This window comes from Colobus angolensis, unplaced genomic scaffold (assembly GCF_000951035.1).
Source record: "Colobus angolensis palliatus isolate OR3802 unplaced genomic scaffold, Cang.pa_1.0 Scaffold75, whole genome shotgun sequence".
Lineage (NCBI taxonomy): Eukaryota > Metazoa > Chordata > Mammalia > Primates > Cercopithecidae > Colobus > Colobus angolensis.
The window spans coordinates 1,898,349-1,912,166 of NW_012121265.1; the positions used below are offsets into that span (position 1 = coordinate 1,898,349).

General features: G+C 47.9%; 1 protein-coding gene across 1 annotated transcript in view; it reads right to left on the reverse strand.

Moving 5' to 3' along the window:
• The window catches only part of SLC18A2 (solute carrier family 18 (vesicular monoamine transporter), member 2), a 39,121-nt gene extending 25,600 nt beyond the window's left edge, over nt 1-13,521 (reverse strand). Inside the window, exons 1-5 of the mRNA XM_011927805.1 lie at nt 13,297-13,521; nt 10,771-11,122; nt 1,317-1,375; nt 656-739; nt 290-382 (exon numbers count right to left, since the gene is read on the reverse strand). Coding sequence (XP_011783195.1) covers nt 290-382; nt 656-739; nt 1,317-1,375; nt 10,771-11,122; nt 13,297-13,417 — 709 coding nt within the window. The 5' untranslated portion in view covers nt 13,418-13,521. The remainder of the gene's footprint in view (nt 1-289; nt 383-655; nt 740-1,316; nt 1,376-10,770; nt 11,123-13,296) is intronic.
• Nucleotides 13,522-13,818: the final 297 nt, after the last annotated feature.

Here is a 13,818-nt window from a genome sequence, read left to right on the forward strand (position 1 = left end):
AATGTTCCTGAGGAAAGGGTCTGGCAGACCATCCTGTTCAACCTTTGGTTTTCCATCTGGGCCCAGGGAGGTTTGGGGCAGAGGTAGCGGTAGTCCTGATCCCCTCCACCCCCAGCTCAGGGCTCTTCCTACCATTTTTCAAAGTCTTCATGAAAGCAGCAAAGGAAGACATAAAAATGGAATTTCTGTGTCAGTGCAAATTTCGACAGGGTCACGGGGTGAGGACTGCCGCTGTCCAGCACCAGGCAGGCCCCTCTTGCCAGTTCGCCTACACAGGGGCCTTACCCACCTAAGACCCCCATGGCCAGGCCTCCCAAGGCGATTCCCATGACGTTGCCTCTCTCTTCATCATCTGTGTAGACGCTGGCAAGCATGCCCATCCCTACACAGGGAAAGAAATGGTCAACAGGCCAGCTCCAGGGAATAGCAAAAGAATAATACATGACTTGCCTTCCCTCTCCAGCCAGCCTTGTGATCTTCCCAAACCTGTCAGATTCACTAAAATGTAAGACCAAGCAGAACCCAAGAGGAAAGTGGGTACCTTCTCCAAGAATCCCCAGCACTCCAACCACCACCAATACCTGAATTCCCTGAATGAGTCCAGCTCACTCTGCAAGGGGCCCCTCACGAACTCACTCAGGCATTCCACACCTACCAGCCACAGAGGAGCAGGACGAGCCGATGCCCTGCAGCGACCTGGCGATCAGCAGGAATGCGTAGCTGCTGGAGAAGGCAAACACTGCCGAGAGAAGGGGTCCAAGACCGCACATCAGTGCTACTGGGATGCAACCACACCAAACAGGGACATTTCAGGAGCCCCCCTTAACCCAGTGGAGCATTTGCATGTTAGCCACCTTGTGCTTTTGTTCCATAAAAAGCTCTCTATTAATTCCTTTCTGCAATTGTTGCCAGTACACGAACCTCCCAGGCCGTATTCTTTTTTTTGAGACAGAGTCTTGCTTTGTCGCCCAGGCTGCAGTGCAGTGTGCAATCTTGGCTCACTACAACCTCCGTCTTCTGGGTTCAAGTGATTCTCCTGCCTCAGCCTCCCCAGTAGCTGGGACTATAGGTGCATGCCACCACACGCAGCTACTTTTTGTATTTTTAGTACAGACGGGGTTTTGCCATGTTGGCCAGACTGGTCTCTAACTCCTGACCTCAGGTGATCCGCCCGCCTCCGCCTCCCAAAGTGCTGGGATTACAGGCATGAGCCAACCGCACCCCGCCCCCAGGTTGTATTCTTAATTCCCGGCTCATGGGCATCCATGCCCACCCTGATGAGACCCACACTCAGAAGGAAAACACCAGACACTTACTAATTGTTGAGACAAACATAATGCAGAATCCCGCAAATATGGGAATTGGATAGCCAATTCTGCAAAACACAAACATCACACAAATCTGGTGACTGCAGGCTATTTTTTTAAGGCTTTATATTGATTTTCTCCTGGCTACCCTTTGGGATCAGACAGATAAGTGTTTGGTGGACTTTTCTGAAAATTCATATACTCGGTGCTTCCTATGTGACCTTTTTGTATTTGTCTTAGAACGTGAATACATTTATGGACTGCCACTGTGAACAGAAATTTCTCTGGAATAAATGTTAACACAATATTGGCAAGTAACCCAGAACACATCCAAAATACACAGCCCCTATTTCTATCATTTTTAAAAAATTATTCCTTTAATTATAGTCTTTGCTAGAGCGCTCCCAAAGGAGCCACTGCAATCAAATGATTCGGGTAAAAGGCCATCAAGTGATTCAACTGGCAGACTGCAGTATGTCTAAGAGGCATTAGGAAGCAAAATGTTAAGATCTTCCTTCCTGTTGACCCCATGAGGCCAACCTACAAAGACAAAGTCTCATTTTCTGTGCAAAATTTCAAAATCCAAATTGCTCCGCAAGACCACTGCTCACCTAGGGCTCTGGCACCAGCTCAACAGGGCCGGTGGAAAGACCCTGGCATTTCCCTACGCCACGTCTGGCTGGACATCTGACCCTGCCACTTAATCTAGGGAGGTCTCCTCTCAGCCCCTTGGAGAGACCACCGCCCACCTCCCAGGACTAGAGTACGGAAAGAGATATGGATGTTAAACTGTTAACACCAGTGCATAGAGCATATAAGGTGCCTAAGAAATGTCATCTCCTCCCTCATTCTCTTCCTTCTTTGTCCTCTGTTTCTGCTGAATCAAGTAGACAGCTGGGTCCCTGCTCTGTGGGTGGGGCATGAGGGTACAGGCAGCTTCCCAGCCCCTCTGCCTTGAGAGGAAGCCAACAGTGGCTGAGCTCTTGTCCAATTGCAGGTTTGCTCCAACCCAGAAGAGCCTGACATCTCTAAGTCTCTTCTGTCTCTAGCTCTGGACCCTCAGGAACCTGGAGAGGAATCAAATGAATCCAGGAAGGCAGAAGAGCCAAGCTTCCTGAGCTCCGGGCACAGCCCGGAAGGGTTCTTCCATTCTAGGATTTAATAAAAAAAAATTGTAATCGGCTGAGCATGATGGCTCATGCCTGTAATCCTAGCACTTTGGGAGGCCAAGGTGGGTGGATCACCTGAGCTCAGGAGTTCGAGACCAGCCTGGGCAACATGGCAAAACCCTGTCTCTACTAAAAAAATAATAATACAAAAAAATGAGTAGACCTGGTGGTGCACACCTGCAATCCCAACTACTTGGGAGGCTAAGGCATGAGAATTGCTTGAACCTAGGAAGGGGAGGTCGTAGTGAGCTGAGATCGCACCACTGCACTCCAGCCTGGGTGACAGAGTGAGATTCTGTCTCAAAAAAAAAAAAATCATAATCATATCGCCTTCATTTAAAGTTTAAACTCAGTTATCCCAGCACTTACACCTGCCAGATTTAGTCATGATTTAATAAGGGCCCTATTTCACCTCCCTATGTTACAGATGAGGAAACTGAGGCATGACATCATGACATCTGTTATTACTTATCAGATGTCATCAGACTAATTTCACTTGGGCCATTCCCACATGGCTTTTCCTTGTAAACTTTACCACTTCCTCTGGTACCCAAACGGCATTAAATAGAATCTTTCCAAAAGTTTTCTTGAATATACTCAAATATTTTTTAACTGCTTCACCTATATCCAGAAACCAAATACCAAAAATACAGAGAGTAACTCACAAGCATGACCAATTCCCAGAGAGTCAGGCCCCTCCCACAAACCATACAAAGATTCCCCTGCTGTGAACAGAGGTGAGCTTGTAATTCACAAAGTGGGGCTCCAAGCAAATTGGGTAAACCAGAGAAGATGCCAGGATTCTGACCTGCAGTTCAGATGGCCATTGGGTGGCAGCTTCTCCTGTCTCAGCCCACCCAGAGCTGATTCTCTGTGCCCCTCATTTATGTGGACGAAAGAAACCCAACGCCGGGGGCTCACACGGCACTGTGGGATACCGAATCAGGAAATGTCCAGGAGGCTCAGAGAGGAGAACTCACGGGCAGTTTATTTTCAGCAACTACAGTTTGTCCCACGAAAGAACAGGCATATGACAATCTTCTTGACTGTCCTGGAATAAACACAGGCTTCTCCACCGTTCAACATATATTTGGAAAACCTAGTCATTGAAGTACAGTACATGTCAAAGTTGTAGGAATTAGGGGCCTCACTCTTCTTTCACCAGTTCTTCATTTTGGCTATTTATAAGGCTCTAATATGGAACCTTTCAGACTGCAGGGACATCCCTGAAGCCAAATAAGGCATCTGTGGCCCTTTCCCAGACTGTAGGCAGAAGCAATGGGTGGTTTCAGGACAAAACTCAATAAAATGTGACAACCCCTGTCTGTGACCCCCAAACCACCAGCCATACTGTGCCCACTGTTCAGTCCAGCCAGGTAATCCATCGGGGCACAGCTGGGGTGGGCTGGAAGCTACTGAGGTCCCTCCCTACCTGAAGACTCAGACACTCCCACGACTGTAAGCAGGGAACCAACCAGCAAGCTGGGTGGCCTGAGATTCCAAGGGAAGGTAGCTGGTTTTATCCATTTTTCAGATGATCAACACTGAGGCTCGGGGAGGTGAATTACTTACCCCAAATCCAAGGCTACGGGCATACCTTGAGTGTGGTAACACGTGCTGGACCCTGCTGACGTGCACCTGGGCGGGGACACGGGAGCACGTGGGATGGAGGGTGCACAGTGTCACTGAGAACCACAGCCTTTGTGTCCACAGAGGGTTCTTTTTTACCATCTGAGGGAATGTGTGTGTTTTTTTTTTTTTTTTTTTTGAGACGGAGTCTTGCTCTGTTGCCCAGGCTGGAGTGCAGTGGTCAGATCTCGGCTCACTGCAAGCTCCACCTCCCGGGTTCACGCCATTCTCCTGCCTCAGCCTCCCAAGCAGCTGGGACTATAGGCGCCCGCCACCTCTCCCGGCTAGTTTTTTGTATTTTTAGTAGAGACGGGGTTTCACCGTGTTAGCCAGGATGGTCTCGATCTCCTGACCTCATGATCCGCCCGTCTCGGCCTCCCAAAGTGCTGGGATTACAGGCTTGAGCCACCGCGCCCGGCCCTGTGTTTTCTTTAGAAACACTGCAGTTACTGTTTTTCTTTCTAATTTTCTTTGGGATTTTAACAATGCATGTATGGAATAAACAAACATCAAAGCTAGAAGGAAACTCAGGGGCTAGCCAGTCCAAACCCTCACCTTAGATGAGAAAGCTGAGGTTCAGAGACAGAGTGGCTCACCCTTGGCTGCAGAGCAAGCCGATGGCTTCAGATACAACCAGGCTCATGTTGCCGCCTTCTCGGTACCGGAGACACCTGTGCCTGCACTTTCAACACAGGCCAAGCCATTGCAGGGGCTGCTCGGTGGTAAGCATGGGCATCATGTTTCCCCAGAGCTCGGCTTCAAGGCAAAGAAGACACCCTGGGAAGCTCCTGGGTCTCCGCCCTCAAACTCTTCTGGCCCCTCAAGCACCCGCCATAGAAGGGGGGTCGTCCAGTGCCCCTAGTCATTGAGTGGTGGGCAGAAGGACCAAACCCTTTCTGCTTCCCCACAGTATCTCCTAAACAGACAGAAACTCAACTGACAATAGTCACAATCTGTGTCTGAGTTGCCCTCCTTGTCTCATTTCAGGGCCATCTCAATTAAAGTATTGCTAAGCAGAGCTAGATCTGATTTGGCAAACCTTTAGCCAAATGTCATCCTGGCCCACGGTCATCCTCTACAGAGCATCACGAAGCAGTTAATCCAATTTGAGTAAGACTAAAAATCATATATTGAATCCCTAGAACAACATGTAAAACAACAAAAGTTATGTTAATTATATATACTTAGTCAGTGGAGAAACCCCGTCTGTCCCGAAATGGTCAGTGAGGACAATACTTCTCTAGTGTTAATAATTAGCTTATCCTTGCCATGGAGACTAATGCAAGCTTTCTTCTCACGATTGTTAAAACCATAGTTTCCTCTACCCTGGTAAATTACAAAAAGGATACAGACTACGGAGCCCCAAAGGGTGCAAACTATCACCAGATGCAACAAGAGACAACAGCTCCCTTCCGGTGATCCCTACGCACTCCTAAAAGGTGTGCAGTAAACGAATGTCAGTAAATGGACTGATATTTTCAATTTGCCTGGATACAGTAGGAGGTGTGTCAATCATTTAGTAGATAAAATAAAATTCTTCGATTTCGCTTGTCAAAATTCTTAGGTCCTGCTTGTCTTTTTCAGCTACCAGAGAGTTCCAGGGAGCACGTACTTCTCTCTTTCCTGGGCGTGAGCCCTGTTCTCTGACACACAGCTTAACGGAGGCTTTGCTTCTCCTAGGAATGCTCTAATTCCACAGCCAGTTTCCTCTGATTTCAGAAGCAAAGACTCACCAAACCCTGCCTACCATCCTAACCACATCCAGGATGGGAGATCCCTTCTCGGAACAGCTGGTTTCCCTGTCCATAGAGAAGCTGAAAAGGTCACTGCTTATTCCTACAAAGCCCACTTCAGACCCACTGGCTGAAGCTAGCAAAAATAAAATAAAATAAAATAAAATAAAACCATAGATTTCATAGAGATTTCATGCCCTGTAGCTTCCTCCTTGTCGTTCAGATGTTAGCTAAGATTTGCAAGGAAAAAGAACTGCTTTCAAATACACTAAGTAACTATGGAAATAAATTAAGCCACTGACTCTGGCTTGATAAAAAGCAGACCACCGAGAGACAAGCTAAGGAGGAAGCCAAGGGAAACGGTCCCCAGCAATGAAGTTAACTCTTTCCCAAGCCAGTCGTTTGGTGTGGAATATCTTTCGGTTCTGAAGATGCAACTATTATTTAAACCTTATGCTAAGCAAGACCACAATGCCACATCATTACCTGACTGAGGGAAGAGAGAAATCTGAACGTGTTGTCCCATTGTTCATTTGCCTGAAACATTCCTCTTATGTACATATATATCTAAAATTTGCTTCTTAGACCAAATGATGACCAAGCATCACTAGTATAATTTCTGCTACCACCTGCACACAACTGCACTCATGAAATGAATAGTTCAGCCAGAATTATAAAATGAGAGGCAAGAGGCTCCAACATGGAAATCAGGTCAACCCAGCATCCTCAAGCTTTGTTGGAAAGTGTGCTATTGGCCAGGTGATCACTACACACACCCAAATCAAAGGTTTTTTGCTACCTATCTGGTCATATATTTTCAGTAGAAATATAGTATCTGAATAACAAATGAAACAGGAAGAATGTGCATCCTATTAGCAGCTAAATGAACCCAAGAATTGTTACTCTGTATTTTCAAGGTTTGGTGTGAGAACTTATCAAATATTTAAAAACAACAGATGGGGCAGGGCGTAGTGGCTAACGCCTGTAATCTCAGCACTTTGGGAGGCTGAGGCGGGAGGATCACTTGAGGTCAGGAGTTCGAGACAGGCCTGGCCAAATGGTGAAACCCCATCTCTATACTAAAATACAAAAAAAATTAGCCAGGTGTGGTGGCATGCGCCTGTAGTCTCAGCTACTTGGGAGGCTGAGGCAAGAGAACTGCTTGAACCTGGGAGGCAGAGGTTGCAGTGAGCCGAGATAGCCCCACTGCACTCCAGCCTGGGCAACAGAGCGAGAGTCTGTCTCAATAAATAAATAAACAAACAGACAGGCAGCCTACCTTTTGTGCCTCCTACCCACAAAAGCCACTCGCACGGCACCATCATGACTGTGAATAGGGGAGTCCAAGTATGGTGTGGTGCGCTGTAGAACGTCTCGATTCAGAGTGGGTCCCACTTCTGAAACAAGCAGCTTTGGAAAAGAATAGCTCTGCCCAGCCTGGCTAGAGGCAGCTTTCCCACACATCTTTAGGGATGCACGAGGCTGGACCAGTTCACATCAGGGACTGGAAAACGACTGAAAATTTCCAGGACCAGGGAGGGTCCATGTCCACAGAAATCAGGCTGATCTCTTCTAAACTCTCTGCTCACTGATTAAAAATAGCAATCAGCAACTCACTGGGTCTTCAGCAGTTCTGCCTGGTACAACCAGGAAGAGCCCAAGTCAGTGCAAGAAAGACAGATTTTGAGCTGCATTCTTTATTTCTAGTAGCTAAAAGTACAAGCTGTATAATTGTAAGCAGGTGGGAAGAAGAACAGGAAGCGGGGAAGAACAAAGCTTGAAACCGGACAGTCAGGACATGTGGCTGCAGTCCCGCCACTGTCGTGGTAAATGCTTTCTCCTCCTCAACTGCAAACTCCTTTGCCTATAAAATGCTAGGACTGGCCCAAAAGCTTTTGGGAAAAGTCTCTGCAAGCTCTGATGCTCCATATTTTAAACTACTCTTTAATCAGAAACATATTAACCAATTTTAAAAAGCTTTTAAACACATTTGTTTACAACACTGAAGACTTGAGTCATACATCTTGCTCATGGAGGATGTGACTGGCACAGTTTACATCAAAAGACTGTTTGCAATGGCTCACAGGTTAACTCCTTGAAGACTATCAAAGGCAAATGGAATGCATTTGTCCCTTCTCTGCTTCCATCTGAACTGTGGTGGGAAGCAGAATCTTGGAGTGTCCAGAAGAGCTGCCCAGTCCCCAGATTCATAGCTATTGGGCCTGGAAATTATGAGACAAATCACAAATCAGGATCACAATACGAAAATGTGTTTGCTTGCCAGGCGCAGTGGCTCATGTCTGTAATCCCAGCACTTTGGGAGGCGGAGGTGGGCAGATCACCTGAGGTCAGGAGTTCGACACCAGCCTGGCCAACATGGTGAAACCTCATCTCTACCAAAAAATACAAAAAACAGCCAGGCATGGTGGTGCACGCCTGTAATCCCAGCTACTCAGGAGGCTGAGACATGTGAATTGCTTGAACCCAGGAGGTGGCAGTGAGCCAAGATCACACCACTGCACTCCAGCCTGGGTGACAGAGCAAGACTCTATCTCAAAAGAAAAGAAAAAAAAAAATTGCCCTTCCATATTACCAGGCAGTACTAGAAAATCATTTTCAAATTTGCTGGGTAGCTGGGCAAAACAGTTGGGGATTACGATTTTGCTCCAGATAACTTTCAAAGTGCATCACTCACCATGAGAACAGACTAAATTTCACAAGTCACAAAATGGAAGACAATGTTTTTGAAGTCCCAAACGTGAGCCTGGTGTGGCTACAGCCTCAAAGCCTTTGGAGTATTTAACATGGGAAAGGGCTCACTGGTTTCAGACAAGCTTCTTCCCCATGACAGAAGCAATGCATTAAAAATAAGAATGGGATTTTTAAAAAAGCTTTTCATTTGCCATTTGCGTTTGGAAGATTGGAGTACTCACATCATTTCAGTCAAATTTCTAAGTATTACACTGTACAGCTAGCAACGTTCCACCCAAGTGATTGGCAAGGCATTATTACGATAATGTCCTCAATTTTCACATACAGTATTTGAGCTGTTTGCTTTCTCAGAATACAAAACCCTGAGCTATTTTCTGTAATTATACCAGATGCATTTTAAGAAGCATTCTTAGTCTTGAAAAAAGGAAAGAAAACAATCCTGCAACTACTGGGGTCTGTTTGGGTTTTCTCCTGAGAACAGAGGAGCCACTGAATGTCACCTTCTTAATGGGCTCACAGTCAGCCCTTCGCTGGGTTAATTTGCTTAGCATATTTTATGTAGCAACCTTAGAATATTGCTCTGCACAGACTAGAGGGCTGGACGTGGCTTGAGATTGTTGAAATCAATTCAATGGCACCCTTCGTTCCAGAAAACCAAACTGCAGATGTTGAGAAAGTGCTCCTGTCCGACTCAAGCTCCACGTGTCCAAGGGCAACTTGTGCTGGTGGAAGGCCAGATCTGCCGTCCCCTCCCTGAGCCCCAGCCACCACCCAAGGCTTCCTCAGCTCTCAGTGCCCCTAACCCTAGAGTCGCACAGGGATCTGCTCTCAGAGCTTGGTTGCTTTAACGCTCTGTTGCCACCTTGAAGTGTTTCATAATATTTGAATGTGGGGTACACATTTTCATTTTGCACTAAACCCCACAAATTATGTAGCCAGTCCTGCGCCCCACTCCCCATGCCAAAGGCAGAGGAAATGCGAAGTTCTCCCTGCTCCCTGCCCACTTACCCTGCTTAACATTGTGCTTGATTCACTCATTCTCTTTGGCTTTGGTATCTCTAATGGCTCCCAACTGCCCCACACAGAATCCCACTCCTTTCTCAGCCCAGCACTTGGGGCCTCTTATAGCCTAGCCCAGCCCTGGTTTCCCCTGTCTCCTTAGTTCCGCCCTCTCCCCGCCACCATCTCCTCCATTGCTAGTCCAGTCCTTGTTCCTGCTTCTGGGCCTGGTCTGCAGGTAGCACTCTGGGCACACCCCTCCCCATCATTTCTGATGTTTAACAATAGGTATGCCTTACACATATAATTTCCACCTAGGTAGCTACACTGTGCACTTGGCAGCCCACCACCAACACTCAACTGTACCAGCTCCCACTCCTTGCACTGACACCTTGGGGGCCTGCCTCCTCTTCTCAGCTGCAAAACCCTTGTCCTGAGCTTTGAGCGCCCATGGACCAGGCAGAACTGGTCCACCTCAGCTGTAGAAGAACAAACACTTCACCAACAGTGGAGAAGTAAACAGTTATTCCAAACAATGTGGGTTCAAAAAAATCTAGAACAGCCTGATTCATCTGAAGCTAGTTTAGGCAGCTTGGATTATCCAGACAATAGCCTCATTTCTCTTCCTTTCATGCACGTGGACATGGCTATGTAACCACCAGAGGGGAAGAACACAGCCCGTGACCTTGGCATCAGCTTGGAGCTCAAACTATGCAGCAGTGCGTCCGACCTTTTCCCACACTCCCTACCTGGTATCTATGAGAGCCTTTAACATGCCAGCTCCAAAAGAAGACACCTTGACTCTCTACAAAGAAGTTCATGGCCTGAGGTAGAAGGCAAGAGGAGGCCACATGGCTCCTAAAATAGGATGACAGCCATGGCGGCTGCAGAGTTCCTTGCTGCCAAGGGCGATTCTGACAAACGCACTTATGAAACCTGGCATTTAGACAGGCCAAAGTCCTCCCACTCGGTAAAAGAGGTTCTCTTTATTCTGTCTTCTTTAATATTTTCTTACTTGTTGAGCAACAGAAGGGAGAATAGAATAGGAAATTGTGGTTACCTGGGAACAGAGACATAGGAGAAGGAGACTGGGTTTTCCCCAGCTCACCCACCATGGATTTTCCAGACTCTCACCAATGAATAAGAGGCAAAATTCCAGGAAGGACATAAGCTAGGACTGATACAAATATCAAACTCTTTGACTAAAGTCGTCTGCCCTACCTGTTGGTCAGCAGTCCTATGAAAGGGTTGGTGATGAGCTGGACGGTGGCTTTCGAGGCAAACAACAGACCGACTTGCACGTTTTCATTTAGGAGGTCTTTGTCTTCACTGGGACAGTCGGAAGGGATAGCGGATGCATTGGTCACCATGTGCTGTGTGGTAGTCTGATGAAGCGGCCCCTCCTGCAGGTCTCTGGTAGCGTTCCCAGTGACCATGGTTGAGTTGTCATAATAGGAGAAGATGCTCTGGAAGCTGTCTGAGCTGGAGGCCATGTGCACTGGCCTGGCCGTCTGGATTTCTGTAGCATTCTTCTCATGCTTAATGCTGTACAGATAACTTGGGATGATGGGGACTGGGGATGAGAGCAGAATGGCAAGATGGTGATCACACTGAAACCTTCTCCAGGAAAAAAAGTCAGCAAAAAACTACGGTTGCATCGGCCAGGAGCAGCGGCTCACACCTATAATTCCAGGACTTTGGGAGGCTAAGGCGGGTGGATCACCTGAGGTCAGGAGATCGAGACCAGCCTGGCCAACATGGAGAACCCCTCTCTCTACTAAAAATACAAAAATTAGCTGGGCATGGTGGCACCCGCCTGTAATCCCAGCTACTTGGGAGGCTGAGGCAGGAGAATCACTTGAACCTCGGAGGTGGACGTTGCAGTGAGCCAAGATCACACCACTGCACTCCAGCCTGGGCGACAGAGTGAGACTCTGTCTCAAACAAACAAACAAAACAACAACAACAACAAAAACAACAACAAAACTATGGTTGTGTCAAATGCCAGAAGAGATCCAGAGAGGTTGCAGGTCTACCCCAAAAACAGGAGCCCTGTGCCAGATGTCTACAACGACATTACAGCAAGTTCACTTTCCTTAGCTCACTAGAAAGAACCAAGTCCCCAACGGCCCTGAAGACTGTCTCCTCTCAAAGGCAGCTGCTGTGCTGAACTGATTGCTCCCACAGATTCTGTCATTTGTGGGTTTCTTCCACATTGTTCCTTCAAGGAATATTTCAGAAAAGCAAAATGTGGTCTGATGTCAAGACAGTGCTGACCTGGGGTCAACCTGTGCTTCTAAGAAAGAGAGGCTCAAAAGACTTTCAAATGAATGAATCAAGGAAACAGAAAACTACATTCATTATGTGTCTTAGAAAAAAATTAACCTGCAGGAAGTAATAACTTGGAAATTCTGCAACAAGCCCACTTCATCCTTCTGTTATGTGAGTGGGAATCTGCAATTTTTCCTACAACTTGTAAGGTTTAAGAATTTCTAAGACTTTCACAAGGAAAAAGCACAACTGTGACACAGGCCAGGCTTGGTGGCTCACACCTGTAATCCCAGCACTTCGGGAGGTCGAGGCGGGTAGATCACCTGAGGTCAGGAGTTCAAGACCAGCCTGGCCAACATGGCAAAACCCTGTCTCTAATAAAAATACAAAAATTAGACAGCTTTGGTGGCGCAGGCCTGTAACCCAGCTACTCGGGAGGCTAAGGCAGGAAAATCACTTGAACCCGGGAGGTGGAGGTTGCAGTGAGCCAAGATTGCGCCACTGCCCTCCAGCCTGGGCAACAGAGTGAGGCTCCGTTTCAAAAAACAAACAAAAAACAAAACAAAAAGCAACAACAACAAAAAAACAAATTAAATTGTGAAACATATAATGGAAGCTGTGAGCACATGTGTCCAATGGAGCATTCCAGCCTAAGCAGAACTAATACCCTTGGTACTGAACAGGGATGAGCTCCACAACTCTGATAACTCCTTGAGATGAAACCTATCAGATGCTCTGAAAACCTCTGTGAGAAAACCTGCAAATGGAGAGAAAGGAAACAGCTCCCACCACTTGCAGTCTAAATGAGTCGTGATTTTTTTTTCATTCATTAAAAACTGGGATTTTTTTTTTTAAGGAAATGCATGCCAAATCCTTCTCTGTTAATGGGCCTAATTAAGAGATCTGAATTTCAATTATTTAATTTTTCAAAATTCCATTATAGGAAAAAGAATAAAACCAACATTGTTCAAATCGCTCTTGCAATGGTTCCTGAAATATTTCCATCTCAAGTCATTCACTAATACAATATACCTGAATGCCTTTTTTTTGGAGTAAGGGATCGAAACTTGCTCTTTTAGGTACTACACCAAATTATTAACCTGCATTTTCAAGTAGCCCAATAATTATTCTAACACGTAATTTTGAACTTTAGGAATTTCTCTTCTGGAACAGAAATCTTTTTCATCGCAGTGAAAGCAGGCAAGAGGATGCGGGAAATTATCAGGGGGAAACATAAGTTCTGGGTCTTATCGGATGTCACAGTTTTTGACCCGAGCATCAGGAAAGCGAAGCCACCAAAGCGGCTCCTCCTAGCCCGGGCGCGGCAGCCTGGAGGGGATGTCTTTTTTGCAAAACGAGTTCTCCAACTTTCCCGGGGCTTGGCGGAGCTCCGGGACAGCGCTGGGGTAAGCGGAGTGCCGGGGAAGGGGCGCCGGGACTGGGGTGCCGGGGCAGGGGTGCCCTGTCCGCACGTACCCACGACGGTGAGCAGCATGTTGTCCAGCAGCAGCGCCAGGAACACGATGAACAGGATGAGCTTCCGCGAGCGGCGGCTCTCCTGCAGCCAGCGGACCAGCGCCAGCTCGCTCAGGGCCATGTCTCCGGGGCTCCGCTGCGGGCGCGGGGCGCGGTGAGGACCCAAGGCGGCCGGGGACCCCCATTCTCCCGCCCCCACAGGCCGCAGAAGGGTGAGTCAGGGAGCTGCGCGCACCGGCATCTGGGGACACCCCCGGGCGCCCCAGCCTCGGCCCACCTGCCTCAAGCACGTCCCCACGAGCGCCTGCGCTCCCTGGAAAGAGCGCCCGCGAGCGCCGTCGGGGGCCCAATCTGGCGACCCAACCTGGAACCCCCAGGACGCTGCCCGGATCTCCGCCGCCCCCAACTGTGCCACTTCCCAAACTGCACGCTCGGCCCCGTGCACCTTGCGCCCTGCGCCCCGGCTGCCCCGGGGTCCCCGTAGCCCCGCCCGCGTAGCTCTGGGGGCCTCCCTGCCTCCCT